We start from the raw sequence: 15,319 nt of genomic DNA, 5'->3' as shown, positions 1-15,319 counted from the left end.
TTCAGATGAAAACAGCGCGAAAGTACTACAATTCAGGTCCGGATATGCATACCCCGCCGACTTTGTTAACCAACGAAAATTTACGTAAGCCTTCCTGAAACATTACAGTAACTGTGAACTTAAGCGATCATTTCAGTGGATTATTCCAACTGAAGATCAGCTTCCATACTGAAGGGCTTCTAATATACGGTAGCCGCTTTTCAAAGCATATTCCAATCGATAATCTTTGTAGAAACCCTAAAAACAATTTTTGGTATAAATTCATTTAGATATCCCTCTTTTACAAAGTCCACATGCTAACAAATGGCTACGGGAATTTTTTTGCCGGCGAAACAGCATAACGTTGGCGCAGGGAGACGTTCTGCAACCATTTCCTTTAATGTTTCGCGCACTTGTCTCTGACGAGCTTTTAAATTTACCGCCGGCGTGCGCAAAAAAGTTCCCGGATTTGTCACGGTATTCAGGGCGGCGATGGTATCTAAAGAATAAGGCCATAGACGAATACTCCGCATCGGACCTACCGTGGGTAAATCAACGTCACTCATCGAAATTCATTGTCTCTATTGTTGCTTTCACAGAAACATTTCAGTGCCCTATATGTTACGCCACCGGAGCGAATGCTTTAGCCGATTGTGACAGCCACATCAAACATGAGGTCTGTAACCGGCACATGCCGATGTGCAAGATAAGCAAAAAGCTCACGTTTAGCGGACGTGTGAGGGTAACTCGGCACTGTTCTGATAAACAAGCACAAGATGACCTGGAACAAAAACCAAAATGTGCAAAGTGTCCACAATACGGATTTTGCGCAGAGTCACTCTGTATGGCTCATTTGCCAGGTACTATACGTTTGTTTTCAAATTGCCTTGTTCAGGGTTTTTGCGCCAGTAGCAGTTACCTAACGTATATAGTAACGCAGCGATGTTTAAGCCCGGGGTACGATGGGAGCCTCCGGTTAGATGTAAGGGAGAATTTGGTGAATCCCTTCCGCTCGGTCAACTATCCAGTACATAATGAACGATGAAAAGAAAGTTCCTTGGAGATGCGTGACACTTGAAAATGTTTTCGGGTAGGATTGATATAAAAATAAATATCAAAAAGTGTCAAAAATGGTTTTGAAAGAAACAGAGACGTTTCGGGTATATAACCCTTCTTCAGTGTGGAAAAAGCCGTATAATGATCGCCAGTATGACTCCAGTCATGTGCCACTTGTTCAGTAATTATATTTGAGAAAGGAAATAAATCAACCAAAATACAGGGATTTGACTTGCTGTGGCTATAGAGGCAGCAGTTTGCTCTTTTAAATCCTTTTAGCAATGCCCCGCCACATCTCCCAGAATCAGTATTCCTCGGGCTTGAAGCTGTATTAGAATTAGAATGAAATGATAATGCTTCGCTGTTTTGTGTGTATTTTAAGCTTAAGCTTGTGAGAGTTTACAACCGCTTTCACTCCCACACTAACCAAACGGTGAAACAAAAAAACTGACCAACCAAACAACAAACAAATAAAGAGGAATTGCACTCCCAAAGTTACCACATCATCACAAGCATGTGCTAATAAACCACCGTACAAGGGGTCACTTGTTAGAAATGGCCATTGATTTAATGGCCATTGGCCTGTTAGTATGTGGTTAACAGTAATTTAGTTGGGTATGATTTTGGTTATCTTGTATCTTTTATCTCTTTAATATTTGCTGAAGGATTTACCTTGTCTAAATAAAGTTATCATACCATACCATATACCATACCATACCATACCATACCATACCATACCATACCATACCATACCATACCATACCATACCATACCATACCATACCATACCATACCATACCATAATATCATCTAGCGATCGATGGCATTAACTGATACGCGGAATATTCAACGGATCGGTGTGAGCCTCACAGTGCTTATTTTATCCTGCTGTTCCAAGGGCTTATTCAGCCAACCCCTTGTAAATCTGTTTCGGCATAAATCTGAAGAAAAAAGATGGCACCTTTCTAGTCTACCTCCATTCCTGGAGGCCCTAAATTAAAATTTTAAATTAGAAAAAAAAAATACGCACCAATTTAGGAGAACGAAATCCCCCCCCCCCCCCCTCCCTTTTCCGAAAAAGAACTACAGTTTATTCGCCTTAAAAGGCCCATTTTCGGGGTAAGAACAAATCTTTTGAATATGAGAAGTGTGAGAGAGCTATATATTGAGACTTGACCGAATAACACGCTCAATCTCGCAAGATTTATAGGCGTTTCAAGACCTCGCTCCAACTTTGTTCTGGGTACTACAAATTAGTGTAGACACTCCCTCCTCCTCCTCATTCATATTGACAATTTTGTATGGAATAGGTCTAGATAAGAGGGAAAATGTTTGATTTTCCATGTTAATTTTAATTATACATATTTTTGTTTTATCCATTATAGGCAATAAAAAATAGTAACAGCAGCCAAAGTTCGAGGATTCTGGCGCGGCTTGCCAAGTTTATGTGTGTAGCCAAGGCTGAGTTTTGCATAAAATAAAAATGCTTGATTTGAGCTGAAGATATTGTTTTGAGCTGTTTCTTATTATTTTTATCCAATCCGAAATATTTGAAGGAAAAAAATTAACTAGCTACCTCGAAATGCTACTAATTTGGCCTCATATCCAAAGGCCCTTGGCGTAATTTACGACCTGAAAGAACTAAGGCCCGGCTCAGACGCCGTACTTCACATGAGCCGAAACGAATTCAATGAATTAAGTTCATGTGAAGTACGGCGTCTGAATCAATTCAGAACGGCGAATTTAATTCGGATCGGCTCAGCAATTTTTCCCGCCTGGCTCAGCCGGGAATAACGGCTGTAGACCGGCTTTGATTCAGACGCCGTACTTCACATGAGCCGAATCGAATGCATAAATTATTATAATGTATTTTTCCAGCGGTTTTCCCTTAAAACATGCGTAGAATAGTGTTAAAGAAAACAACAACATGGCGGCCTGGCGGGCAAAACTTTCTGTGACGAGTTCTAGCGAAGCTGACATGTGTAGTTCGTGTTTTAGCACGACAAAATATAAATGTTTGAAATGTAAAATTCCCATTTGCAACAAGATAGGTTAATGCGATTTGCATTCTTCTTCTTCTTTTTGCTGAGTTTTCCAGTATTTTTCGCAGAAAAAGGCTCTTGTTTGCATTTTGTTACCCGGGGGGGGGGGGGGGGGTGGGGGGGGGTGGTACTCCCCTATATAAGGTATATAGGTATGGGTCGCCTCAAGGGTATGGTTTTTGAGCCGTTTTGGTCTGAAAACGGGTCTGAAAACGGGTGTGGAAAATGGCATGTTTAGGTCTGAATTAGGGTTGGGATTTGAAGACCCGGGTGGCACACCCCCACCAAGAATTCCGAGGAGTACCCCCCCCCCCCCCCCGGGTTTGTTACCAGCGTCCGCCATGTTTCGGCTGTGTTTTCAAGGTATATTTTACCGCTGACCCGAATCCGCAATTTTTAGGGGAATTAATTTCGGCTGAATTAAGCTCGGCGTCTGAATCAATTCAGGCGGGATTATTTATTTTGGGTCGGTCTAAATTCGAATTCGATTCGGCTCATGTGAAGTACGGCGTCTGAACCGGGCCTAACGCTCTCCATGGTTAAGGTTTTATTCGATTTTCAAATAATTATCTCGACCCTCATAAGCGGTTTTATTCCCAAAGATTTCGAATTGATTTAATTTATTTACTGTGTGTCTGTGTGTCTCCTTGCCTGTCTGTCTATCTGTCTGTCTGTCTGTCTCTCTTTCTTTCTGCTCTTGAGCTGAAGTGCCATCGTTAGAGCGTTCTGGAGTTGTTTGACATAGAAATCAAAACGGGCGGGACAAGATTGGATACGAGAGAAGATTAAGGCGCGCTGGGGTGTCATGGGAAGGGACGCACAGCCCAATCCACTCTCGTATCCAATCTATAGGTTGAGCTTGCTCTCCACTTTTGCGATATACTTGTAAGCACGTTCACAAGACACAGGAGAATTGAAAATGTTTTCTGACCCGAAGTCCAGATTCACGAAGCTCTACTATTAAAATGATGTTAGGTATTCTTTCTTGACAAAAGCCAGTTGTTAGTCCAACAATAGTCTATTTTAATGGGCGGGGCCTTCCCTCACACAGCACCGTATGGTGTAACCCACCACCCACCCCCTGCCCCTCCACCCTCTGAGCCATTACCGCATCACATCATTTGCTTGGACTTCTCTGAGATTGAAATTGAAAAAAAATAAATGTACACTGATAATCATCAGTCAAAATATAACAAATTTCTTTTAGGTAAATTTTAACCTTACACGCAAAAGAAATGCTGTGGTGTACAGAAATTAATAACGCATGGTGTGGAAACCGGGAAAAGCGTCAGTGGCTATAATGGGAATGTAATATTTAGACCTCCCTATCGACTATTCCTGGACCACTCCATGCCAGGTGTGGAACTAAAGGTTCTTTTTGGTGAAACTGTGTGTCTTTACTTTTCAAATTAGTGGCATTCGTCTTTTATGACAAATTATACAGGAAAGTGTGGTTGAAGCAATAGCTTACTAATTTGTACAAAAAAGAAAAGAAAAAAAGGATGGATGTTTTCTTTCGGATATGAATAAAATCTGAAGCAAAATTTCCCTCGGTTTTCAGTTCGTACGTACTATGTAAGAAATTTCTCGTCATAAAATTTATCTCCGATAAAAGTCTCCCGCATAGTTACTCGGTAAACACTTGAGTAAAGCATTAGTTCCAAGCCGACAAAGCAGGAACAACTCTTGGCGATAATCAAGATTATGTTGGACTATCCAAAATATTTATTGTTGATCCCTGAAAACGAATGCAACTGCAATATGATCTCTGCCACTACGGTTCATTCATTTGTTTCCAGAATTTTTGTAGAGTATCTTTGACAATTTGACTATAACTACTATCACCCTTGCAGTGGCTTTTTCTACTGACTCAAAATCGACTGACTGGAACCACCTGGCTGTCAGTGTCACCCCTCAATTGCTTTCATTAGTTTCACAGTCAAACCTTAGGATGTTTTTCGCATACACACATTTAAATAAAACAATATAAAGAGTAATAAACAGTCCTACAGATCGACTCAATGGCTTTATTAGCTTCAAATGATCACACTTTAATATTTCATCCACAGAATAGATATTAAGAACCTCCTTATCTGCACACTATGAATGTCGTAAAGAGTATAGCCCATAAACGCAAAAGCACCTCTCCGCAACAGCTACAATTGAATGGTCATTACACTTCTGTATTTTTCCACTCGCACAAAGTACCTTGCACAGAATATAAATTAATGTTCATCTCCACAAGAACTTGATAGTAGCTACTAGTAGCTTTGATCATGATTTACATATTTATAAACTTTACTCTGCGTATTCTTTTCGAAGACAGAAAAAACACTTGTAAAATCAATACCAGAGACGAGAATTCGCCGCTGGGAATCGAATGGAGCTAAATTTCTCCCAGTTCTTGCTAATGTGCGTCGCACATCAGCTGAACAAAGAGCTCAATAATAAACGAACCCATTTGCTAATTAACATTGTGAATTTGTCGCCAGTTAATGGACCTTCCATTCGTAGCCTTTAATTGCTCTTTTTGTTAAAGCAAAAGCGTGGACTTATTATTCTATTTGGCTTGTCTATCAAAGCGGCCTTGATACACAGGGTAATTACAACGTGCATTTGTGTTCCTTTGATGTTTGCTGAAGATTAAAGTCAACTGGATTATAAAAGTCACATGGAGGATGTTGAGAGTTTTCGGCAAAGGTAGGCAAGAAATATCAAAAGCTAAAAAACTCAGTTACATTTTCAAATCGAAGCCATGGCCAACATATTAAATCGGCATTGCCGCGTTAACTACATCCCACCAGGTAATTTTGAGAAACGTAAACAAAAGAATACTGAAAAAGGTAATATGTTTGGTGTCGACATCTTTCGCGGAGTTTTGGCGAAGTCACTGCACCCAGTAACCTTTTTACTTTTAAATTCTGTCATGTTCGAGCTAAAACTTTGTTCAGCTGAAAAAATATTGCTTTAATTTTAACTTTCCTGGACAAATATGACCCAAAACAGTGAGAACTGGAAAATAACTGAAACTTAGCGGTACTTTCCAGTGATTTTGTTTAGATAACATAAAAGCCTAATTTATTTAACATTCCATTCTCCAGTGAACTTAAAAACTTAAAAGTGAAAAATAAAGTCGCAATCATCTGCGAAAGTTAACTTTCATCAAACGTTTGCGGTGCTCAGACGTACAAGCTAGGAGCTTTTAAACTTTGAGCTTGTCTATTGAATTCAAATCATGGAAAAGTATAATGTTTGTTTTAAGTTGTGTAAGGTGCTTCGCATGTTAGGTTTATTTTACCTTAGCCGAGGTGTACGTTGACAAGGCTCAATTAGCCCGTGCATAACTCCACTCTCTCCCTCTACCGTTTCTTATACATTCCCGGGTAGAATGCTACACAAAGCAGAACAATTTAAGCATTTTGCCAGCTTGGATTATATAATACTTCGCATGCAGGTAACCATTTGTGCACATGGCCATGTTTGCAAAGTCGGACCGCTACTAGCTACAACACGGGTCTTTCTTTTCTTGCTCTTAATTTATACAGGCGTTTTTTCACAGCAACTAAATTTTCAGCAGCAATTTTAATGTAATCAAAGTACTGACAATACAGGATCGACGAAAAGAAAAACTGATCGAATCCTAAGTATTGTTCTTCGACAATAGATTTTTGTATTCAATTGAGCACCTATAAGACACCTTTTTCATGGATGCAGTGCCATTATTTAAAGCTAATTCTGGTCGATCTTAACTCAAAGAGGGTGGTGGGGAGGGGGGGGGGGTGACCTTGTGAAGCGGGTCAGGTTGTGTCTATAAAGGGAACAACGCAGAACGAAGTACTAAATTCTCGGATCTGGGACAACGTTTGACTGCCGGGGTAATGTCGCAACCCCACATACATAACAATAAAAAGATCAGAAAAGAATAATGTATTAATCAATAAGTGACACAGGAATACTCGGAAAAAATCCGAGTGCTCCTATCAGGAGTCGAACCGAAGACCTTCCGATTACTAGCTCGGATGCCGGATGCTCTACCACCCACCGAACTAGTAATCGGGTGGTCTTAGGTTTGACTCCTGATAGTAGCACTCGGATTTTTTTCCGAGTATACCTGTGTCACTCATTGAAGAATACATCATCCTAATTTGTTCACCAGTCTTAAAAATATTCCATCACATCTATTCCAATAAAAAGATCACTTGCAAAAGTTAAAATATACCCAAAAATGCAATATTTTGTCAAGGCACAGGTTCCTAGCCTGTCAAACTCTTTCTTAATTAATGTAACTCATTGAACTGGGCCGTTCCCCCAGTGAGATAGTGTTTGGTCCGGCTACATTCATCTGGCTACATTATACCATAGTTAATAAAAGGCAATGGTTATAAAGCCTGAAAAACTTCTTTGTTATATGTTTTTGTTAGCGTTTTTGGCCTTGACCGTGTACACTTTGAACGAGTTGAAATTGTCACCAAATAGTTTAACTAATTGCGAGAATTTCGTTTTGAAAATAAGGACCTCGACAGACTAGGGCAACTGTTATCGACAATTACCTTGTTGTCGATGATAAAAAGTTGTCGACGTCGATAACAAAAAGACCCAGTTTGTGAATCAAGTTATCGATACGACAACTACGCCATCTTCATCTTTTCGACCACGTTGTCAGCGATTTGACATGCGCAGGAGCATAAGTTACGGAACTGTCACACACACACAAAAAAAATTATCGATTGACTATGATCATTTTGCCCTTTAGTGTGCGGAGAAGCTCTATCGGGCCCTTATAGCTGTCGAATCTTTGTTTTTGTCAAAGACATAGTTTTCGACAACTTTTTCTCCAGTTTGTCGAGGACTTTTTCGTTGGCAATTACTGCCATGGCTTAATCTACCTCAATTGTGCCGTCTTGGCAGTTGGTCACGTGTTGCGTTCAGTGAGGTTTTACTTTTGATAGCTGTTCCTTTAAAAGTGTCGCTGACTTTTGGATTTTGCTAACCGTTTATTTATAGCGATTATATATACAGCTGTTTCGACAAAGGTTGTCCAACTGAAAAATGCGTAAAAGCGTACGCGACAATACCGAAAGTCAGTCTGGGAAATACCAACTAAATTTCAATAAAAGCTCAGAATCCATATTGGCTGCCCGATTATCCGCCATCTACAGTCGAGGCATTAGGGATTCTGAGCTTTTATTGAAATTTATTGGGTGTTTCCTGGACTACCTTTCGGCATTGTCGCGTACGCTTTCACGCTTTTTTTTTGGACAACCTTTGTCGAAACAGCTGTATATAGCTACTCTCAGGGATGGGTAAGTTGACTTGAAAAAATTTTGCCAGTATGGCAATAAATTATCAAGATGGCAGCTAAAAGGTTTGTCGCACTTGATAACAATGGACAAAAAAATATCTTAATGAAAGGTGAAGAAACCCTCAATTAACTAACACACTGCTATGGCAAATTAAATAGGCTTTGCTTCAATGCGTCTCCTTTATGTATAATTTGTCACGTCGGTTTCTATTTATGCTACTCAAAATTCAGTTAGTAGGCAAAGAACTTTGTTTCTATTAAAAGCAGCAATAAATTACCAGCGTATACTATAACAGCCGAGAAATTCAGTTTTATCCAAACGCACGATTACGAAACAAAAGGTAAGCCGAAACAAAATAATGATTATTTTTAACTAAACTGTTTTGATGTAGATTTAATTTTTTAATCGTTAATTCAAACGATACCAGCCATGTCGATCAAATAAGTTGGGTTGGACAAGACTTACCATCTACCAGCTTCTGAGCGAAGTGGACTCATCAGTGTCGACGATGAAGACTTGGGTGGAATTTTTGCTCCATCCATCATGCACTGCATCGGTTTCAGTAGTGCACGATACAAAGTACTAAAATAAAGTAAAAAAAATAATAATAATAATTATAAAGTAGTTTATTCCTACTCTTGCTGACAAAACAAGTCGCATTTTCCAACGATTTTAAAAATTTGGTACTCCAGTCAACGTGTTCGCAGCCCATGCAGTGAAAAAAGCTTGTCGATGGAGTCACCATACTTTTCAAGGAATTCGAAGCCTATTTTGAGTGTCTTAAAATTCGCGACATCCATTTTTTGTAGGAATGGATCATTGCCATCATTAAAACCGGGAAGCTCGTGATTTTTGTTGTGTCAATACCTGATACTTATGTACTTCCAAATGAAGGGCAGTCGAAACCCAATCGAGGAGACCGCCTTAGCCCATGTAAATTCACAACGTCGCGAATGCAGCTTGGATTCCGTGCGTGAAAAAGCCACGAGTGTCGACTATGCCCAACCATTGTGCACAAAAATTTTAATAAAAACTTACCGTATTATATTAAAAATGAATGTCTTGCAGAAAGGAAAATATATATTATTGTATGACTATTGAATACGACCGCATTAGAGAGTCAATACCGTTGTTTTTATCAAATTCTATTGTTCATTTTTTCCTTTTGAATTTAACACAATAGAGTTTGATGTAAACCGGCCTTTTTTGTATTCTCTAATGTAGCCACCAACGGAAAAAAATTCTTTGAAATACATTTTTGTTTTTCAATTGAGAAACTAAATGTTCGGACAACCTCTGTCGTCGCGGTGTAAAATTTTGGCAACAATCTACTTCAACTTCTAACGAAACGGGACAAAAGCCAAAATATTTAGCAACTCTACTTGAGATTGGCAGGCAAACATAACAGAGACAATTTCTTATCAAACTAAATGAAAGGGAATCATTTATAACGAGGCACAATGCAAACGGCAATGCTAAAATCAACGCGTATTTTTTTATTGCTTTCCAGTGCAAGATTAAGGAAAAGAGGAAAATTTATTGTAATTACTGGTAACCCCGGCTTACAACACAGGAAGACAGTCTTGTTCTTGTTTGTTTTTTCTCCTGAAATTCATTGAGGGAGACCGGGATTCGTGAATCGCTCTAGTTTTCTGTTCGGTAACCACACGCGTTTTTAGGACGAGCCAATGCAAAAAGGACAGGCCACTGTGCAGTTTACCTGAATATATCGAATTATGACAATTTATAAGTAAACGAGACAAAAAAAAAAAGTAAACGAGACTTAAATAAGGAAAACAAACGAAGAAACGAAATGGGACTTCAATTCGATGAGAACAATACATAGAAAAGCTAAGATGTAATGTTTTAGGAACGTGGCAGATAAAAAATTCCGAATTCCCAAAATAAAGGAAATGGGACCCACGGATTTCGCAATTCTAAGGAAACAGACGACAAAAAATATTAACCAAAATTGACATGTTTTTTAGGCTTTTGGCCCGCTTCATTAGAAGTCGTAATGGATTAAACGTTTGGCACAGCGGTCGTTAGCCACAAATAAAAGCTCGTTTAGTATTGTTTATTCTTTATAAAGTTAACCTTTATTTTGAATCATGTCTTTGCGTTGCATCAATGGACAACATTAAAAGGCACCATTGCTAAGAGCGAGTAAATTGTGAATGCATGCAACAAAAGCCATTTTTCAATGGCAAATGTAAATGTCATTAAATGACACGCATTCACGATTGACACATCTACCCTTGTGGCTTTCAAACTTGTGGTGTACCAAAAGCCCTAAAATGAGCCGGTTGGGTTGCATAATTCAAGAGGATTAAGAAAAGAGAATTTAAAGGAAAATATAAACAGTAACGCGACTTAGTGAACATGAACGAGGTATGGTTTCTCTCTCTATAGATATGTCATGTCGTGTTGAGTGTTGCTATATAACACGGGACTTAATCTGTCTGTGATTTGTTGACAAAGGAAAGAGGAGGATTAATATGATGTTTGGTCATGTGCAGTAAGTTTTCCTTTTAGCTGTGTCACGTTCTTTATACTTCACTTCTTATTTGCTTTTAAATTTCAATTGTGTATCCTTTGTTGCACGAATTTTTCGGGTTGCTCAGGCGTGTTAAGGCATGGCTGAAGAAAAATCTGGGGAAAAAAAATAACAGCAAGGATAATTCTGCAGAAATTTGCTGCAAGACCACCAGACGTGAAAGTGGTACATAACTTATAGTATAGCCCACGTGACCTGTCATTATTGTCTCTATTGTCTCTTATTTATCAAAATAGGTCACGTGTTTTATTTAACTTCCTAATAACTTCTTAATAAAACGAAACCTATTCCATTCAGGACAGGTATAAGTGACTATGTGATAGAACATTAAAATACACGTTTTAAGTTCCTAGTCGGAATGAACCATTTTCCGGCTCCCAGGTCCGAGAACTATTCTTGAGCGCAGTTATGACGTCATTAACACGTGACCATTGAGTTCATGGTACATCCTGGAATTTAAAAAATAATCATTTCAAGAGATATGTACTGTTTAACTTTGCGCAGAGCTTAGTATTTTTATTTTTGTGGGATTATTTGCTATAAAGTTTTGGGATTGGGAAATATGGAATGGCGGTACTTATTTTAAGGAAAAAATTGCGGAAGCAAATATTACCTCACGTTCTCTTGCTCTTCCAAATGTTATGTTTATTTCCTTCCGGTAAGCCTTGTTTGTGTGAGATGCTATGAGGTTAAAAATGAACTTCGGAGGCTCAAACGATCCAAAAAAAAAAAAAAAGAATTACAATCAAACCTCCATTTACCGGACCACCTCTCGTAAGCGACCACCCTCAATAAGCGACCACCTATCCAAAACCAAATTTTTTTCAGTCAAAGCCCTAGAGTTGGAACCTCTCGTAAGCGACCGCGACCACTTTTTGAGGTGGATGCATTATAATTTTCTCCTGTTTTCATTGTTTTTAACTTCTACCTGTAAGCAACCACTTGACACATGGTATGATCTCCATGTTCTTGTTCGCTGTATGTACTGTGCTACTCAGAATTTACGAGGAACTTTTAGTGACAACCTAGCACTGCTCGTATTGTAACTGGGAAAATGTTTGCGATAAATCATCTTCGAATAGGTAGATGTGTCAGACCTGTTCCTCGAAGGGCCCCTTCTGGTTCGACTCTTGTAAGCGACCACTAAATCTTGGCATTTTGGGTTGTCGCTTACAGGAGGTTCGACTGTACTATATTGCTAGATGGTCTGGTTCAAATCATGCCGGTAACGTGTACTCTCGTTGAGATAGTTAAATGGAACTGTACTACTTCACTCGGAAGGTAAGGTTGCAAAGTATGTTGATATTCTATTGGTTTTAGAACAAGGGGCCCCCAAGAAAAACATTGAAGCAAATTTATTTATATATTTTAAAATGTCTCTTCTTTTCCCAGATAGTCTTGTATTCTCTTAAACTGACATATTTGTGTCAGCTAATTGGGATACTAAAAACTTAAACTGCAAAATTTAAAATATAACGTTTAGGAAACGGATTTTACTAGTCCCCGAATTTACAAGCTGTAGTGTTCACTGGTTTTACGAAAAATACTTGCTGACCTATTCTCGCAATTTATTGACATTTTTGATCCTTCGAAAACGAAAGGAAAAAAGTTTTTCCCGCTGGTGCAAAAGTTTGAGCTGATTTTTTGCTGAGGATAACGGCAGATTTTCTTTGCGACTAAATCGGAATTTCTGCAAGACCATTCTGAAATGATACCTACCGAGTTCAAAAGCATTGGGCGCAATGTGAGCTAGTCATCATTTGTGAGCTAAGATAACAACTTTTGTTGAACGAATGCTGGTCAAATGTTGAAACATTTTACGCGGGCGTTTATCTACATTTGCGCACTGCAATGATCGAGGCTTTCACCACGCTACCTCTTGTATTTACATTTAACAGTAGTCGCTCTTTTTTTTTAATGCTAAGCCGCACGCTTACGACAGGCTAAAACGAAAATTGCTAACAATAACACTGATTAAAATCGAAAGAAAACTTACTTTAAAGCGTGCATCATTTAGTTTCCGCTAAGCGGTAAGGCTTTTTGATCTGATAAACAATTTTAATTTCGTTGATTTAATTGGTTTTAAGGCCCGAGTTTGAAATCCCCCCACTATCTCATTTGCTTGAATCTAAAACGAGACAATAATGTTTTCATGCATTTTGCCGCCATAGGAAATTGACAGAGGAATTGCATTTGCTAATTGAATGAAAGGAAAAGTGCCGGTTTTGTCGGTTTTGTTTTTGTAAAAGTTAACATTAAAACACTGCAGAGTTTTAAATGAACACAAAAATTGTATAGAGCGTGTAAACTAAGATTGTGAATTGTAAGTCGCTCGATGGCCGATTGAAAGATCTTGTTCGTGCAACACACAGGTATGTTGATCCTTTTACGAAAAAAATATATATATATGAAAAAAAAAAATGTTGGTTCTAAATAATGCATAACGGAGTTTTTCTTAGCTTATCAGTTCGTATCAAGCGAATAAATTTTGCACTACTGCCGGTACAATGCTGTGTGTATACCGTTTCTTGACTCGTGATTAGCAGTATTTAAAATATATCAGTTTCGATCCATATATGTTTTGAAAAAAGTTTTAAACGAGGGAGAAACGTTGATCAATTGTAAGCATCTAGTTGTCTTAACTCTACTAAAGAGGCAAATATTTATCCGTGTTTCTTCACATATACAAGACGCGAATATTAAACGTGATTAACGCTCCGATAGAACGCTGTAAAAATTTTAATAAACATAAAACAAAACGAAAAAAAAAATTAAGCACAGTTACCGAGACACCAAATTTCATTCACTCCTCATATATGTGGAATCAGACTTGACAGAATTCACGTTTTGTCTCAGGTAGCAAACGGTTTTTTAAGTCGATTATTTTGGGGCATAATAAAAGTTTGACTATTGTCAGATTAAAATCATATTAAACAAAATCAAATATAAAACGACTACATGCAGAGAGAAAACAACTGAACTTTTTTCGCGCAAAAAGGTTAGTAAGATAGTATCTTCAATAATTAATGACCACTAAACAAAGCATCGAGAAGTGTAATGATAAAAAGGAAAGAAAAAATAAATACAATTTTAACATTTATGATTCCGGAAAACTGTTTGTACGCCTAATGTAATAAAGAAAATTGAAAATTTCCTTTATAGCAAATAAATAATTCTCCAGAGGAACTCACGGGCCGTCTCATATTTGAGGTTTATGCGCTTCCTTTTTTTCGAGTCTGTTTCGTGACGCTTGTATTAATAGGGTGTCAATGAAACTGGTCTAACTTTTTAGTATTATTTTTTTTTTAGTTTTGAATACTCGGATCTAGACTACATAAAAGGTTGATGAACTTTTTGCTATTTTAACCCAGGCACAGTGCACACTATCTGTTTTTAATCTGTTTAGGTCTCGGCTTGTCCACACGGATACGAACAGGAAACGCTTCAACGTGCTTTCGACACGGGGACTCCCAAACCTCTTAGACAAAGGAGGAATGTTTGGAAACTGAGATTTAACGCTTCCGTCAGAGGTCGATGACTTCGAAATTTAATTAAAAGAAGTGCTTTCGATGGCTTTCAAATGAAAACGTATACACGCCGACGAAACGGAAAAGAAAAGGAATGTATATATAGACGGGACCTTAGGATGCGGTTGGGGAACAGAAGTAGGGAACACAATCCTCTTGAACAGCTGCTGAGGCCAGATTCCTAAGATAACTCTCACCCCCCCCCCCCCCCCCTCCCCCAACACCTCACCGCCACATCCGGGAGATACAGTGGCCGTTAAAACTGTGTATTTTTTGATCCGTAAATACATGCGCACGCTGTACAGTGCAAAAGCACTAAACTAAACTGTGAACCTAAACAACGTCGGTGACGATTGATAATATATTTTTTACGAGAATTAAAACAAGATGAAATAAACTTGATCAACCGCACATTTATTGTGTCTACTGCGCATACGCAAGTAGACACAAAGATATGGAAGAAAAATTTTTCTTAGCTTATCGATAAGCGATCGTCAATCGATAAGTGATCCGTAATACTTGTGTAATGCCACGGTGCTTCAGGCTTAAATATTGAAGACGCCAATTTCGCATTTTCGAAATTTCCGACGAGCACCCACGCCTCTTTCCTAGAGAGTTCCTCCACCCCCCCCCCCCCCCCACCTTCGGACCTGCTTTCTGCATTGTTGTTTTTCATAAACGACGACGTCAACGAGAACGTCAGAAAACAATAGTTTTATTAGCAGAACGCTCGCTCTGCACGTGTGTTATAACCTTTGGTACATTTATTGGTCGTCCTCTGCAAAACAACGACGTGAAATGACCACATTCAAGGTTTTATGGAGAACGTGAACGCATGATGATTAATTTCCCTTTC

The 15,319-nt window shown here is 38.6% G+C and overlaps 1 protein-coding gene and 1 long non-coding RNA gene across 3 annotated transcripts in view; one reads left to right on the top strand and one right to left on the bottom strand.

Moving 5' to 3' along the window:
* Positions 1 to 2,536, top strand: part of LOC146463379 (EGF-like repeat and discoidin I-like domain-containing protein 3) — an 11,810-nt gene extending 9,274 nt beyond the window's left edge. For both annotated transcript variants that reach the window (XM_085084495.1, XM_085084496.1), the window contains exons 5-6: positions 579 to 839; positions 2,420 to 2,536. In XM_085084495.1, coding sequence (XP_084940621.1) covers positions 579 to 839; positions 2,420 to 2,433 — 275 coding nt within the window. In that variant the 3' untranslated portion in view covers positions 2,434 to 2,536. The remainder of the gene's footprint in view (positions 1 to 578; positions 840 to 2,419) is intronic.
* The window catches only part of LOC146463362 (uncharacterized), a 403,676-nt gene that overhangs the window by 50,854 nt on the left and 337,503 nt on the right, over positions 1 to 15,319 (bottom strand). The window lies entirely within an intron of this gene.

This window comes from Pavona decussata, unplaced genomic scaffold, assembly GCF_977016875.1.
Source record: "Pavona decussata unplaced genomic scaffold, jaPavDecu1.1 SCAFFOLD_178, whole genome shotgun sequence".
NCBI classification, from domain to species: domain Eukaryota; kingdom Metazoa; phylum Cnidaria; class Anthozoa; order Scleractinia; family Agariciidae; genus Pavona; species Pavona decussata.
This window is presented reverse-complemented; position numbering and strand designations above follow the sequence as displayed.